The 14,027-nt window shown below is 40.5% G+C and overlaps 2 protein-coding genes across 2 annotated transcripts; both read left to right on the top strand.

Annotated features, from left to right (window-relative positions):
- Window positions 1-604: 604 nt before the first annotated feature.
- EAE98_001487 (uncharacterized protein) lies at window positions 605-7,638 on the top strand. The gene is made up of 4 exons (XM_038949106.1): window positions 605-1,505; window positions 1,634-1,651; window positions 1,877-7,207; window positions 7,301-7,638. The coding sequence occupies exons 1-4, from the start codon at window positions 1,495-1,497 to the stop codon at window positions 7,596-7,598; spliced, it is 5,658 nt and encodes a 1,885-aa protein (XP_038814091.1). The 5' UTR covers window positions 605-1,494; the 3' UTR covers window positions 7,599-7,638.
- Window positions 7,639-11,010: 3,372 nt separating this feature from the next.
- On the top strand, window positions 11,011-12,006 carry EAE98_001486 (uncharacterized protein; the record flags this gene model as incomplete). Its single annotated transcript, XM_038949105.1, has 1 exon — window positions 11,011-12,006. The coding sequence occupies one exon, from the start codon at window positions 11,011-11,013 to the stop codon at window positions 12,004-12,006; it is 996 nt and encodes a 331-aa protein (XP_038814090.1).
- Between the last annotated feature and the right edge of the window lie 2,021 nt (window positions 12,007-14,027).

Raw genomic sequence — 14,027 nt, 5'->3', positions numbered from 1 at the left:
GATACCTAGCACAATGGTCAAGGTATACGGTAATCTGTATCAAGGCTACTTGCTTGGAATCTCAACCTATGAAATTATCTCCAAATTTAATTTCCGACGGAAGGAAGATGGGAAAGTTGGAGGATATCGGGTTGAATGGAGAGAAGAGGATGTATGTATTGTGATTTGCGATTTGAAGTGAAGTTATTCATAAATATTATTGCTTACGATGTCTTCATGTATGAGAGTTGACTGGATGTTGATTGAGAGATTTTATCATTGTTGTAATAATAACGTTATATTTATATATATTATATTCCTTCCCTTGTGATCATTCTTATTGTTGGTCTCTACCTAATAGATATTACTTGGGTACTCTTCTTATTCCTATCATGGATGTTCTTTTTATTGTTTTCTTCACTCTCGCTCTCTCTATTAATTTTTCACCCAATTGTGATTACTCATTCATCACTCATCCATCCATCACTTCATTCATACCAGTATCACACTTCACTTGCCTTTTTCTTTTCTTTCTTCTCTCTTCTCTCTTCTCTCTTCTCTCTTCGCTCTTCTCTCCTCCCTCCTCCCTCCTCCCTCCTCCCTCCTCACTCCTCACTCTTCCTCCCCTCCCTCTTCCCTCTTCCCTCAATTTTTTTTCTTCTCTTTCCCAGCCATATTCGTGATCTCCATTTTAGTGAAAGGCTTGAAGCAACTGCAACAGGGATAAGTTCAGCGCTAAGCCTTTAAGCGAATTAAGAAAATTATTGGGATTTTCTGAATACTTAAGGACCATAAAGGACGGCGACTCCCCGACCGACCATGTTGCTACCATAAGAAACCACCAAAATCCACTCAAGGGGAAATTCAACCAATCAACGAGTCCAACGAATTTTATACCAAACCATACCAAACCATACCGGTACATACTACATACATATATCAATCAACCATACCGGTATCAACCATACCATACATATCAATCCATACATATCAACCATACCAACCACATCAACCACATCAACCACACCAACCGCATCAATCATACCATACACACCCAACAACCATAGTCAAATCAGCCATTCAGTTCAAAGGGGAAAAGAATACAATAATACCTTTCCCCCGTATTTAAATCTCCAATTGAAAAATATCCCGCCTCGCGATCAAGGCTGAAAGGTTACAATTACTACCACGTCGTCGCTATCAACTTTAACCTTACTTATATCTCACAACACCATCAAAATTTCTTGGGTTCTCTTTGCGATTACTTATTTATTAATTCATTGCATTTACGCGTCTAATAAACTTTTCTTCGATATTGCATACTGGCAATTATCCTTCCAAGTATCACCCAAGGTACACTTTTACTTTTTTTTTTGCCACGACGACGACGACTATACCAAACGATAACCAAGTTGAATGGATTAACGAACTTTCACAAAAACTCATCTTTTGGCATATATGGCGTTTTCCCTTTGATCCTCTTCATACAGATAATGAACCACACGCGTATTGAAAATGGCTTCAAGGTAATGTTTCACCTCCACCCCCCCCCCCCCCCAATATTAAGCTGTGATCAATGCGGCCGCGTTGCATTTGAATGCTGCATTTCGGGAATTAATTATGGATTTGCTGACATGCTGATACGTCGAAATAGATTGGATCGACTTGTCACGTGAGTATCTTCTCTTTGGGTCACTCCATCTTTTCTATGTTTGGTTGAGACAATATCAAACCCTTGAAACTTGTAATATGCCGTGGAATTTTTACGGGAATTGTATAATTGAAGATCTCTTGTAACATGAGATGATCATCAATGATCTTCATTTCGAGAATATTCTGAACGAGTTTCATTTGAGCCTCATCTCTTTCCCCTACCTCATACTGACTTTTGACTCAGGCTACTGGAAACGGGAAGCACTCCATTAATTAGGAATACTGCTGCTCAGCAATTGGCTGATGTACAGAAATCACATCCCGAAGAACTTTTCAATTTATTAACAAGAGTGGTACCGTATCTTCGTCATAAGACTTGGGACACACGAACAGCTGCTTCAAAAGCATTAGCCGGAATTGTTGAGAATGCAGAAAAATATGACCCAAATGGTGAGGATGACTTGGCGAAAGATGAATCAAAAATCGAGGAATCCGGAATCAAAAAGGAAGAAGACGTAGAACCTACACCACTTGCCGAAGGACAATTAAGTCTCGATACTCTCGATATTGTATCGATTCTCAAGTATGGGAAAGAACTTGTTCGTGGTGGCGATAGAGGTCATGATTGGGCTCTAGCTTCTTTGGATCCCGCTCAACGTCTTGCTCATCAAAAGAAGACCCTTGATGGTCGACTTGGTCTTCTTGGTCCATACTCTGAAGAGGAACTCGAATATGCACCTCCAACTAATAACCAAAACGGATCCAGTTCCACACTGGCACGTGAGGATTCAAATGGTTTCTCACGACAAGAAAACAACAAAGGTACATCTACACCCTCGGAAGAAAGTGGACTGAGTGCGAGACAACTGAATCAACTGAAGCGAAAGAGAAAAAGAGAAGCTATGACTGCTGGTAGCAAAAGTAGGCTGGTAGATCTTTCAGTACGACGCACCAATACTTCGAATGATGCAGATACTTCCATGCCGGATGCTAGTGGTGAAGATTCCAAGAACCCTATGGCGGATTACTTTTCAACGGAAAGAAATGCTGAAATAGATGAGGATTCCAAAGTCGTTTCAGAATTCAAGGGCCCAATCATGCCAATCAAATCCGAACTTGAGACTGAGGGCGAGCAAGAAGGATCGGAGTGGCCTTATGAACGTCTCTGTGAATTCCTCGTAGTCGATTTATTCGATCCTCAATGGGAAACTAGACATGGTGCTGCAATGGGTTTGAGGGATATCATACGTGTCCATGGAGCCGGCGCTGGAAGACAGCTAGGAAAGACTCGTAGCGAAAACAACTTACTCAATCAACGTTGGCTTGATGACTTAGCTTGTCGATTGTGTTGCGTGTTTATCTTGGATCGTTTTGGGGACTATGTTTCAGACACAGTTGTTGCACCTATTCGGGAAACAATTGGTCAAACTCTGGGAGCTTTACTCATTCACCTTCCACCTCCAGTCGTTTATTCCGTTCATCACATTTTGTATCGTCTCGTTATGCAAAATGACATTCAACTGGATAAACCAGGCTGGGCTATTTGTCATGGTGGTATGATTGGTCTTCGTTACTTGGTGGCAGTTCGAAACGATTTGTTACTGAAAGACAACGATTTGATCGATGGTGTCATTCGTGCTGTGATGAAAGGTTTAGGTGATTGGGATGATGATGTTCGTTCTGTCAGTGCAGCAACACTTATTCCAATTGCCAAAGAGTTTGTCAACTTGAGACCTGAAGCACTTGATGGTCTCATCAATATTGTTTGGGAATGTCTCTCAAATCTTGGTGATGATTTGAGTGCTAGTACAGGACAGATCATGGATTTGTTGGCCAAACTTTGCAGTTTCCCTGAAGTATTAGAGGCTATGAAAAAGAATGCCTCTCGAGATGCTGAACAATCTTTTGGACTTTTGGTACCAAGATTATATCCATTCCTTCGACATACCATCACATCCGTGCGCTCAGCAGTCCTCCGAGCTTTGTTGACATTTGTCGGCATTGAGGGTGAAGGGACTAGAGATTGGATGGATGGAAGAATTCTTCGATTGATCTATCAAAACATTTTGGTTGAGAGAAATCAAGATACTTTGAATTTATCACTTCAAGTATGGAAAGCATTAGTACGTTTCCTTGCGAGAGATCCACAACATTTATCTGCAGAATTTGCACCACATATCGATCCTCTTATGCAACTTACGTTACATCCTATTGGTGTATCTCGACATCCAATACCCATGAACGCCACACTTTTCCAAAGACCATCCGGTAATTCTTACTTACCCAGTGGTCCTACAAGTAACGCTCGTCCAAGCACACCTTCTGGTCCTGAACCTCCAACGAAAAAGCGTCGAAAGGCTGCAAAGGTTGTTGAACCTACTCCTACATCATCATCACATGACGTCGATGGTCCCATGATGCAAGGTGATGTGGATCTGGTGGGTATGGATATTTTGATTAGATCTCGTGCATCAGCCGCAAAAGCCATGGGTCTTATTATGTCTCTCGTACCAGCTCCTGCTCTCGATGCATATGATGCTAGTATCACCCCAGGAATGTCTTCGGCATTCTCTTCTACCCAATTAACGGCTTCTATCATCATCGACGAATACGCCAAAAATTGTATCTCAAAGACTCATGCTTTACGTTTTGAACCAGCTCTTACAAAGATTCTCGAAAATGAGCGCCCTCTCACATATAGAGATTTAGTCAGCTACACACATTTGGTTCGAACCCAATGTTCACAACTCTTCAATACCTTTCGCGATGTTGGCAAAGTTTCCCAAGGACGTTTACCTGTACTTGCGGTTGTCGTAGCTGGTGAAGCTGAAGCTGGACCAGATGCTTTCTCCATTGTGACTGCTAATAAATGTGTTTCCGAGGATTTCGATCGATTAAAGAAAATGCTTTCTCCTGGTCAACGGATGATAGCAACTCAAGCCCTTACTGAAGCACGCGAAAATGTAACCGAAGTCATCAATAACGCAAAGAGCATCAAAGAGTTGAGAGATACCCGTATCAAGGCTGCTGCTGCAAGTGCTTTGGTCGCTATGAAGGTTTCACCTAAGAAGCCATCTCATATCATCAAATCTATGATGGACAGTGTCAAGAAAGAGGAAACTTTGGAATTACAACAACGGTCTGCTTTCTCTATCGCTCGACTTATCGAAATATTTGCAGAAGGTGGTCGTACTGGACCGGCACAAAAGGTTGTATCAAATCTGGTTAAATTTATGTGTATGGAAACTTCAGAGACACCAGAATTCGCTCCAAATGCTCCTCTCACAACGGCCATTCTATCATTACGGAAAGAAGAAGATCGTAAAGATCATCCAGATGCAGCAAAATTTGCACGAGAAGCCAAAGAAGCGAGAATAACCAGAAGAGGTGCCAAGGAAGCCTTGGAACAACTTTCGACAATATTCGGATCAGAATTATTAAACAAGGTCCCTACACTTAAAAGTCTAATGGAACAACCACTAAGACATGCATTTGGTGGTACTCTTCCACGAGACTGCATAGATCCTGCACAACCCTTTGGACAAGAAGCTATTGATGGCATGTCTGTAATTCGTGCCTTGACACCCACGTTGGATAAATCATTATATCCTTTTATCATGGAATTACTTCCTCTTGTCGTTACAGCTCTTCACTCGGAATTATCAGTATTCCGTTATATGGCAGCTAAATGCCTTGCAACGGTTTGCAGTGTTATCACTGTAGAAGCTATGACCTTACTTGTGGAGAAAGTTTTACCTTCTATCAGCAATCCACTCGACCTCAACTTCCGTCAAGGTGTCATTGAATCAATTTATCATCTTATTGCTGTCATGGGTGATAGTATATTACCATATGTTATTTTCCTCATCGTTCCTGTTCTTGGACGAATGAGTGATTCAGATACTGATGTACGAGTACTTGCTACAACTTCTTTCGCTACTCTGGTTAAACTTGTTCCACTTGAAGCAGGTATTCCAGATCCTCCTGGTTTATCACAAGAATTATTACAAGGTAGAGATCGTGAACGTACCTTTATTGGTCAACTTTTGGATCCTCATAAAGTTGAGGAATTTAAAATTCCGGTCGCCATCAAAGCGGAACTTCGTTCTTACCAACAAGAAGGTGTTAATTGGCTCAACTTTTTGAACAAATATCATCTTCATGGAATTCTTTGTGATGACATGGGTCTTGGCAAAACATTACAAACATTATGTATTGTCGCAAGTGATCATCATCTTAGAGCTGAGGAATTTGCAAAAACTGGAGCTCCCGAATCCAGAAGAATGCCATCTCTCATCATATGTCCTCCTACTCTTTCCGGTCATTGGCAACAAGAGATTAAAGCATATGCTCCTTTCCTAACATGTACAGCTTATGTTGGACCTCCACTTGATCGAGCTCGTTTTAGAGAACAACTTGGTCAAACTGACATCGTCATTACATCATACGAAATTTGTCGTAATGACATTGATGTTTTATCACCACTCAATTGGAATTATTGTGTTTTAGATGAAGGTCATTTGATTAAAAATCCTCGAGCTAAAACTACTGTTGCCGTCAAACGTCTTCTTAGCAATCATCGACTCATCCTTTCAGGTACACCAATTCAAAACAATGTACTGGAACTTTGGTCTCTCTTCGATTTCCTCATGCCAGGTTTCCTTGGAGCTGAGAAGGTTTTCCTGGATCGTTTCGCCAAACCAATTGCCGCGAGTCGTTATAGTAAATCTTCTTCAAAAGAGCAAGAAGCTGGTGCTCTTGCTATTGAAGCTTTACATAAACAAGTTCTACCATTCCTCCTACGTCGTCTTAAAGAAGAAGTTTTGGATGATTTACCACCCAAAATCTTACAAAATTACTACTGTGATCTTAGTGATTTACAGAAGAAACTCTTCGAGGATTTCACCAAGAAAGAAGGAAAAACTCTTGCTGAAAAGGCATCATCTGGTGACAAAGAAGCAAAACAACATATTTTCCAAGCTCTACAATATATGCGCAAACTTTGCAATTCTCCTGCACTTGTTATGAAGGAAGGTCATAAACAATATGAAGATACTCAACGACTTCTTGCCAAACAAGGAACTAGTCTTCGAGATCCTATTCACGCACCAAAATTAACGGCCTTGCGAGATTTACTTGTTGATTGTGGTATTGGTACAGAACCTTCCTCCGAAAATGAAATTACTACCGAAACTTCTTTTGTCTCACCTCATCGAGCTTTAATCTTCTGTCAAATGAAGGAAATGTTAGATATGGTTCAAAATGATGTTCTTAAGAAGATGTTACCTTCAGTACAATTCTTACGTATGGATGGATCAGTTGATGCTAATAAACGTCAAGATATCGTCAACAAATTTAATTCCGATCCTTCATATGATGTCTTACTTCTTACAACTAGTGTAGGAGGTTTGGGACTTAATTTGACGGGTGCTGATACGGTTATTTTTGTGGAACATGATTGGAATCCTCAAAAAGATTTACAAGCTATGGACAGAGCTCATAGAATTGGTCAAAAGAAGGTGGTTAATGTTTATCGATTGATTACTAGGGGTACTTTGGAGGAAAAGATTTTGAGGTTCGTTATAATTCCTGTTTATATTTTTCCTGTTATTCCACTCTTTTCTCTCACAAATATTTCACAAATCAAATACTAATTTATTCAAAATAGTCTTCAAAGATTCAAAATCGACGTAGCATCCACAGTAGTCAATCAACAAAATGCGGGTCTGGGAACTATGGAAACGGATCAAATCCTCGACCTCTTTAATCTAGGTGATACATCGGAAGTTCCATTAGCAGCAGATAGTAGTGTTCAAACAGAACGAGAAGAAGATATGGTTGATGCAACTGGAGAAGTAAGGGAGAAAGGAAAGAAAGGTTGGTTGGATGATTTGGGAGAATTGTGGGATGGAAAGGAGTATGAGGAAAGTTTCGATTTAGAAGGATTCTTGAAAACTATGAAATAGTTGGGAGATAGTGGGGTGGGTGGTAGTGAAATATTTGGGGGTGGGCTCGGGATGTTAGTATTGAAGTAGGATGAGGAGCGGAGGGACAAAGATGAGGGAAGCCAATTCTTTTCTGAAACGGGACAGGCTTATTAAGTATATTAGTATATTAGTATATGAGAAGGGGCGTTTATTTCTTTTGTTTTTCGACTTTTTTGATATCTCTTTTGTTTTCTGATAATCGATGATAGTTAGTGGATTGCACAAACGGGTTTGTGATGGGAGCAAGGCGGGCTTTGTATGATTAGATGGTTGGGAATAGAAAGGGAAGGGAAGGAGAATCGAAATTCAGAGAACAGAGAACAGAGAACAGAGAAAAGAATGAAATTATGAGAATGAATGAAGAATGAGAAATTTAGTAGGAAGAAAGAACTTGATTGAGGAAAGAAAATATTGTTTAATATTTTTCCTAGCATATATCTCGTATCTTTTATTGTATCTTTTATTGTTTAGGTATTTGTATATTTGTATATTGTATATTACATCTAGGTATGAGATTATAGTGTATTGTATGGTAATTTATTGGTATATTATTTATCTAGGTACCTAGGTACTTCGTAGGTAGGTGGTCGTTGGAAATATAGATGTCATCATTATCTAGGTTCCTACCTCTCCTCGTAGTTCTCTTTCTTTTTCTCCTTGTAAGACGATATTTCCCTCACTTATAAGTTATAATTCATTCCCTGACTTCCTGGCCGGAATTTCATTTCATCTCACTCCACTCCACTCCACTCTCCCCTCCACTCCACTCCGCCCCACCACATCACACAAAGAATAATAATAATAATAATAATAATAATTTCCTTCCATCTATATCTATCCTATCCATCCATCCTACCTAGATATCCTATCCACACAACACAGCACAATATATCCGCACAACTCCCGCCCCGCCCCATCAATCACCACAAATTGATTCATTCAGAAAATAAAATATCCCTCGTGGCGCAATTGGCTAGCGCGTTCGACTGTTAGGATATGGAAATCGAAATGGTATCGAGAGGTTCGTGGTTCGACCCCACGCGAGGGAGTGAGATTGTTTTTTTGGGGGGGGGGGGGGGATTTTTGGGGAGGTAAAGAGGGAGAATGAGAGGGAGGGAAATTTGTTGATGGAAGGGTTTTTTGTGGGGGAAGATGATTTGTTGATGGGGGATTTTGGGGGGATGGGAAGGGAAGGGGGGAGTTGGAAGTCATTGGGTCGGTCATCTGGAGATTATATGAATAAGAATATTCGGGAATATTATTCTAATATCTTGAGATGAGACTATGGGTATTTAGGTACTTGATGGCTGTGAGAATGAGGGCGGGGAATGCGGAGTTTGAGAGGGGTGAGGGGTACAGAGCGAAGATTGAGGAGTTAGAAATTATGTAGGCTCAAACCTAGACTCCCAAACAGGCTAATATCTGGATTTTTCTTGTGACATTCTAAAGAAGGATGGTAAATTGACATTGATAGAAGAGTATACGTTTGCTTCACTAATTAATGAGTCTAGTTGAATTCGGATATTTTGGGTAAAGAAAGTATGTTCCGAAGAAGAAACGGCGGCTCTATCTTCTTGACTGAAGATGAGAATAAAGCTGAAGCAATGAATATATTGTGATAGATGGCTGCAATATAGTAACTCATCATTATTACTGGTAATGGCAATGGCAATGTATTGACAGATGTGCAGGTATCTATTGTGGTTGGAGGAGTGAACGACAGTTTGACTGGGGTATTCACACTAATGACGAGAGGTGGTTCGTAAGTATCTTGGATGAGAGTGAGAATCAGGGCATGTAGCGGAAATTGAAGGATATGTTTTTTGACGAAAGGAACAACATCTAGCTGTCTTAGTTTTCAAGACCAGGCTTAGGTTTGGAAATATTGGAGGCGGGCAATATTGGATATTTTGCTCCATATGTAAATAGTAATATTGGCAATGTAGGCATTCTTGGGGTGCCCCATTTAGCTAAGATTGTTTGGTATAATAGTGAAGAAGCTTTTGAAGCCGTACATGTGAGAATTTACGATACTCGCAAGAATGGTAGGAGAAGTCTAAAGGGGGTTCACGCATACTTCGGCTCTACTCTCAATGAGATAATTGTGTGCAACAGTAATCATGCAGTGAACTGTATGGTCAACTAAGAGTTCGGAAATGCTTCAAGATAGAGAGTTTCCAAAGCTTTATGATATAATGAAGAGTTTCGTTGTACATTTTCCTTCTCAAAGAAGGAGGCTTGCTATTCCATCTCCGTGAACAACACAGATGTGAAGCATTTGTCCAAAATAAATTCGAAGCTCTGATGGGAGACTTGTCAGATCAGGAACCAAATTTTGGAGTTTGATCTGGTATCGAGTATTGCATTTCTTGGAACTGAGATGAATGAGGTTGAGAATTGGGATTGGTGGTATCATGGAATTTGATAGCCAAGATGATAAGAATACGATAAGTAGAGAACATGTGTAAACAGGGATATTCGTTCAGTACCTCAACACTATGGAATAATAGAAAGGCTCACTTGAGGATTTCATACCAAGAAGTCCTGAGATGTGTATCCAACCCATATGGGAGTTGCCTTTGGAGTTGGCAGCAACTTTGTGAATAGCATCATAGTCTACGAGCCTTATGACAAAACTATTATCATGGTCAAGACTTGATTGTGCCGATTTCCGAAGACTGGTTCATAGATTGGCTCATTGACAAATCGCAATTCCTTGAGTGCGAAAGGGGTCAATATGTATGGTCCAATGGATCTCGTTGTCTTTATTCTGCCACATCCATCCCACTTGGGGCACTCCGCTCGGCATATCATACACCACCATTTACCCTGACATTTATATTTCAATTTCCTAACCTCGAGCGCAGCGAGGATATGGGGGTTTGGGGGCTTGCCCCCATATGATAATCATTTTTCCCTCGAAAAGAACTTTATCAGTCAATTTTTAATCAATTTAGTTCGTTCCTTCATCCAAATTGAGATCTCATTGATCATCTTGGTTGTATAAATCCTCAATAATCGATTCAAAGCGGTGAGATATCACACTATTTAACCTCAGGGGCCAAGAAATAACCTTACATTCTCATGTTTTTAGCGTCTTGGTGTTTATGATATCGGACAACTTAGCCGTAACAATCAATAATATTCAAGTAAGTAGCTCGAGTAGGTATTAATTGGGAAGAAAAGGAAAAATCTCAAGAATGGAGATGTTGATGTTGTTATCCTTCTTTCATATTCAAATGTCTGTATGGCAGGCTTTCGCTTTTATACTCGTCGATTACGAGTTTTAATATCTTCAACTACTTTTCAATTGTCGTCCATATTTCTACTCATATTTTTAGTCGTTCGATATGTCTTCCTTCACAATCATGATGGCGATGTATTTCCTCCAATGCCAGGTCCAGTAACTACAGTTGAGGATTCTGCGATTGACTGGTTCAAATTCGCATATGTTCAATATGTTACTTCACCTGAATATCTGTGTAGTGCTCTCATGCTCTGGTCGCAAGTCGAAACAATCGGTAGTCGTGCTCAACGATTAATGTTATATCCATCCCATTGGAATGTTGAAGAAATCGATACGAATCTTCCTTCCAAACCGCTCACACCCATTGCCAGATTATTAAAGCAAGCACAAACCGATTATTACGTCAAATTACAACCGGTGGATGTTCTACATCAGAATCATACGGAACAGACAACATGGGCAGGTTCATATACCAAACTTCTCGCATTCAACCTCACGCAATATGATCGAGTTTTACATCTCGATTCGGATGCGAATTATATTCGGAATATGGATGAATTATTTCTATTACCATCTGCTCCAGTCGCTATGCCATATACTTATTTCGGTCCACCTACCGATTGGGCATATTCCTCTCATTTGTTATTATTACATCCTTCCACCAACCTCTTCCAACGAATCGAATCAGCAGTACAACATGCGGGACCGAATGAGAACGATATGGATATATTGAATACAATATTTTCACCTAATATATTAGCGATTCCATCTCGTCCTTATAATCTTCTCTCGGGAGAACTCCGTCGCAAATCACATCAAGAATATTTGGGCAATTTGAAAGATACTTGGGACGCGGAAAAGGCTTTGGCAGAAGCGAAATATATGCATTTTTCAGATTGGCCAATACCAAAACCTTGGATTCAAGCGACGAAAGAAGAATTGAATAGATATATGCCGGATTGTGGTGCGAGTGAATGGTTTGGAGCGACAGATTGTAGGGATAGAACCATTTGGTTGGGTTTATATGGAATGTTTGCTAGGAGAAGGAAAGAAGTTTGTGGAATTGGATTTGAATTACAACAAAGAGTGATGATTGGAGATGGAGAGGATAAGGTGTTAAGTGGTGATGTGGTTAATTGAAGTATTGGTATGGTATAGATGGTGGTAGGAGGTGGTAGATGGTGGAATTACAATGTTGAACTTGGATTGGGTGATTATTGGAATTATGAGCAGAGAATTAAGTATTCTAATAGATATATATTTCAACAGTCACAATATTGTTGATATTATTTTCAATCTTTATATTTCTAACAGTTATAATGACATTCCCATTGGCTAGGTCGTGACAAGTGATAACCTCATATTCGGAAGGATATCAAACCCCGCGTTCCGTCTCCGCTCCACGTCTCCGCTCCACGCTTATGTTTAGAATGGGAGACTTCCTAGCAACATTACAAAACTGTTGAGCCAAGAAAGATAATCCTAGAGGGCTGGCTATCCATATAAACATGGGATGAAACTAATCATTTGCATAATTCCTTTCAATCCAGAATTCTTCATGATTCAGATTCAGATTTTGAATCTTCCATCCTAATTACCATCATCATGATAACCCTATCCGACTTCACACGTCTCTCTCCCTGTATCTACATCCACGACCCCTCCGAATCCACGACTTCATCCTCGTCTTCTTCCATTCCCCCCAAATCCAAATCCTTCTCAAAATCTCCCGACCTCATCTTGCTCACCTCCTGGCTCAATGCCTCCCCAAAACATATCTCCAAATACATAACTCTCTACCACACTCTCCATCCACATACCCCCATTCTCCTTCTCACAACCTCCACTCCCCACATCTTCTCCTCTTCCGCTAACTCCCTCTCTCGTCTCACCCCCGCTCTCAATATCCTCTCCAAGCTCCCCGCCAACTCCAAAATCCTCGCTCATTCCTTCTCCAACGGTGGGGCATTCACACTCTCGTTTCTCGCGCGCGAATTCCATCGGAAGCTAGGGAGATCTCTTCCACTCGCTTCTCTGATCCTAGATTCTTCCCCGGGAAAATTCAGATACAGAGCTACTGTTTCTGCATTCTCGCTGGGGTTTCCGAGATTCTGGATCGTGCATTTTCTATGTATGAGTTTTTTGTATGTGCTTTTTGGGGCGTATAAAATTTTATGGGGGGTGTTTGGGAGAGTAGATTTGATAGAAAGGATTAGAAGGGATCTTAATGATGAGGAGATTTTTGGGAGGGAAGCGAGGAGATTGTATGTTTTTAGTAAGGGGGATAGGATGGTGAGGTGGGAGGATGTGGAAGAGCATGTGGAGGAGGCGGGGAGGAGGGGATTTGGAGGGATGGATGGGGTGAGGAAAGTGAGGTTTGGGGAGACGGCACATTGTGGACATTTGGTGGGGGAGGGGAATAGGGAGAGGTACTTGAGGGCTTTGGAGAGGGTTTGGGAGGGGAGAGAATGAGGATATTTGTTGTAGATGGGAGAAGAGGTGTTTTGTAGTTTTGTTGTTTGTAGGTATATCGGAGATTAGTTGAGAGATCATCAGTGGGTGTACGGACTAATGGGACACTGCAAAATTGGACTTGTGAATATCTCTTGATATATTGAATCATTCAAATTGGGCATTGTTATAATTATTGATGAGAAATAGAACAATCCAAATATACATTCTGATATCAAACAATCAAAGAACGAATTTACTAAAAACATCAAAAGTTAGGAAAGTGTCCCGTCAATTCATGCGCCCATTGATGGTCCTGAAAGATAAATTCCCCATCGCACATGTACTTCATTCAGTGACTTCATCCCATCACTCAATATCCCGTGAATCTTCCATGATCTCTTTCAACATTTTTCTAGGGTTTCAATCATCGGGTTGCAGGACGTCAGAAAATTCAATCTCGTTCTGCTTGGAGTTATAGCACACACTAGAGATATACTGCAGTTTCAGGAAATTCCGATATCAATTTCAAACCGGAATTTTCTCGAATGTGGTTAGAAATACAGTGATTTTTTCTGACTTCAATTCGATACCATGGGAAGCTTCTGTGATCAATAAGAAAGATTGAGATGTATCGACTCACAGAGGAATACAGCTTCGCTCTCATTCATTATACAAATGCTGCATAAACCTTGAGAATGCTGCATAAA

This window comes from Botrytis deweyae (assembly GCF_014898535.1).
Source record: "Botrytis deweyae strain B1 chromosome Unknown BDEW_003, whole genome shotgun sequence".
Taxonomy (NCBI): Eukaryota; Fungi; Ascomycota; class Leotiomycetes; order Helotiales; family Sclerotiniaceae; genus Botrytis; species Botrytis deweyae.
Note: the sequence above shows the minus strand (reverse complement) of the source record. Positions and strands in the feature narration are given on the sequence as shown.

Excerpts from the sequence above, each read along its gene's own strand:
- EAE98_001487 (XM_038949106.1), top strand. Across the intron at positions 7,208-7,300 it reads TTGGAGGAAAAGATTTTGAG|TCTTCAAAGATTCAAAATCG; the intron begins GTTCGTTATAAT and ends TATTCAAAATAG.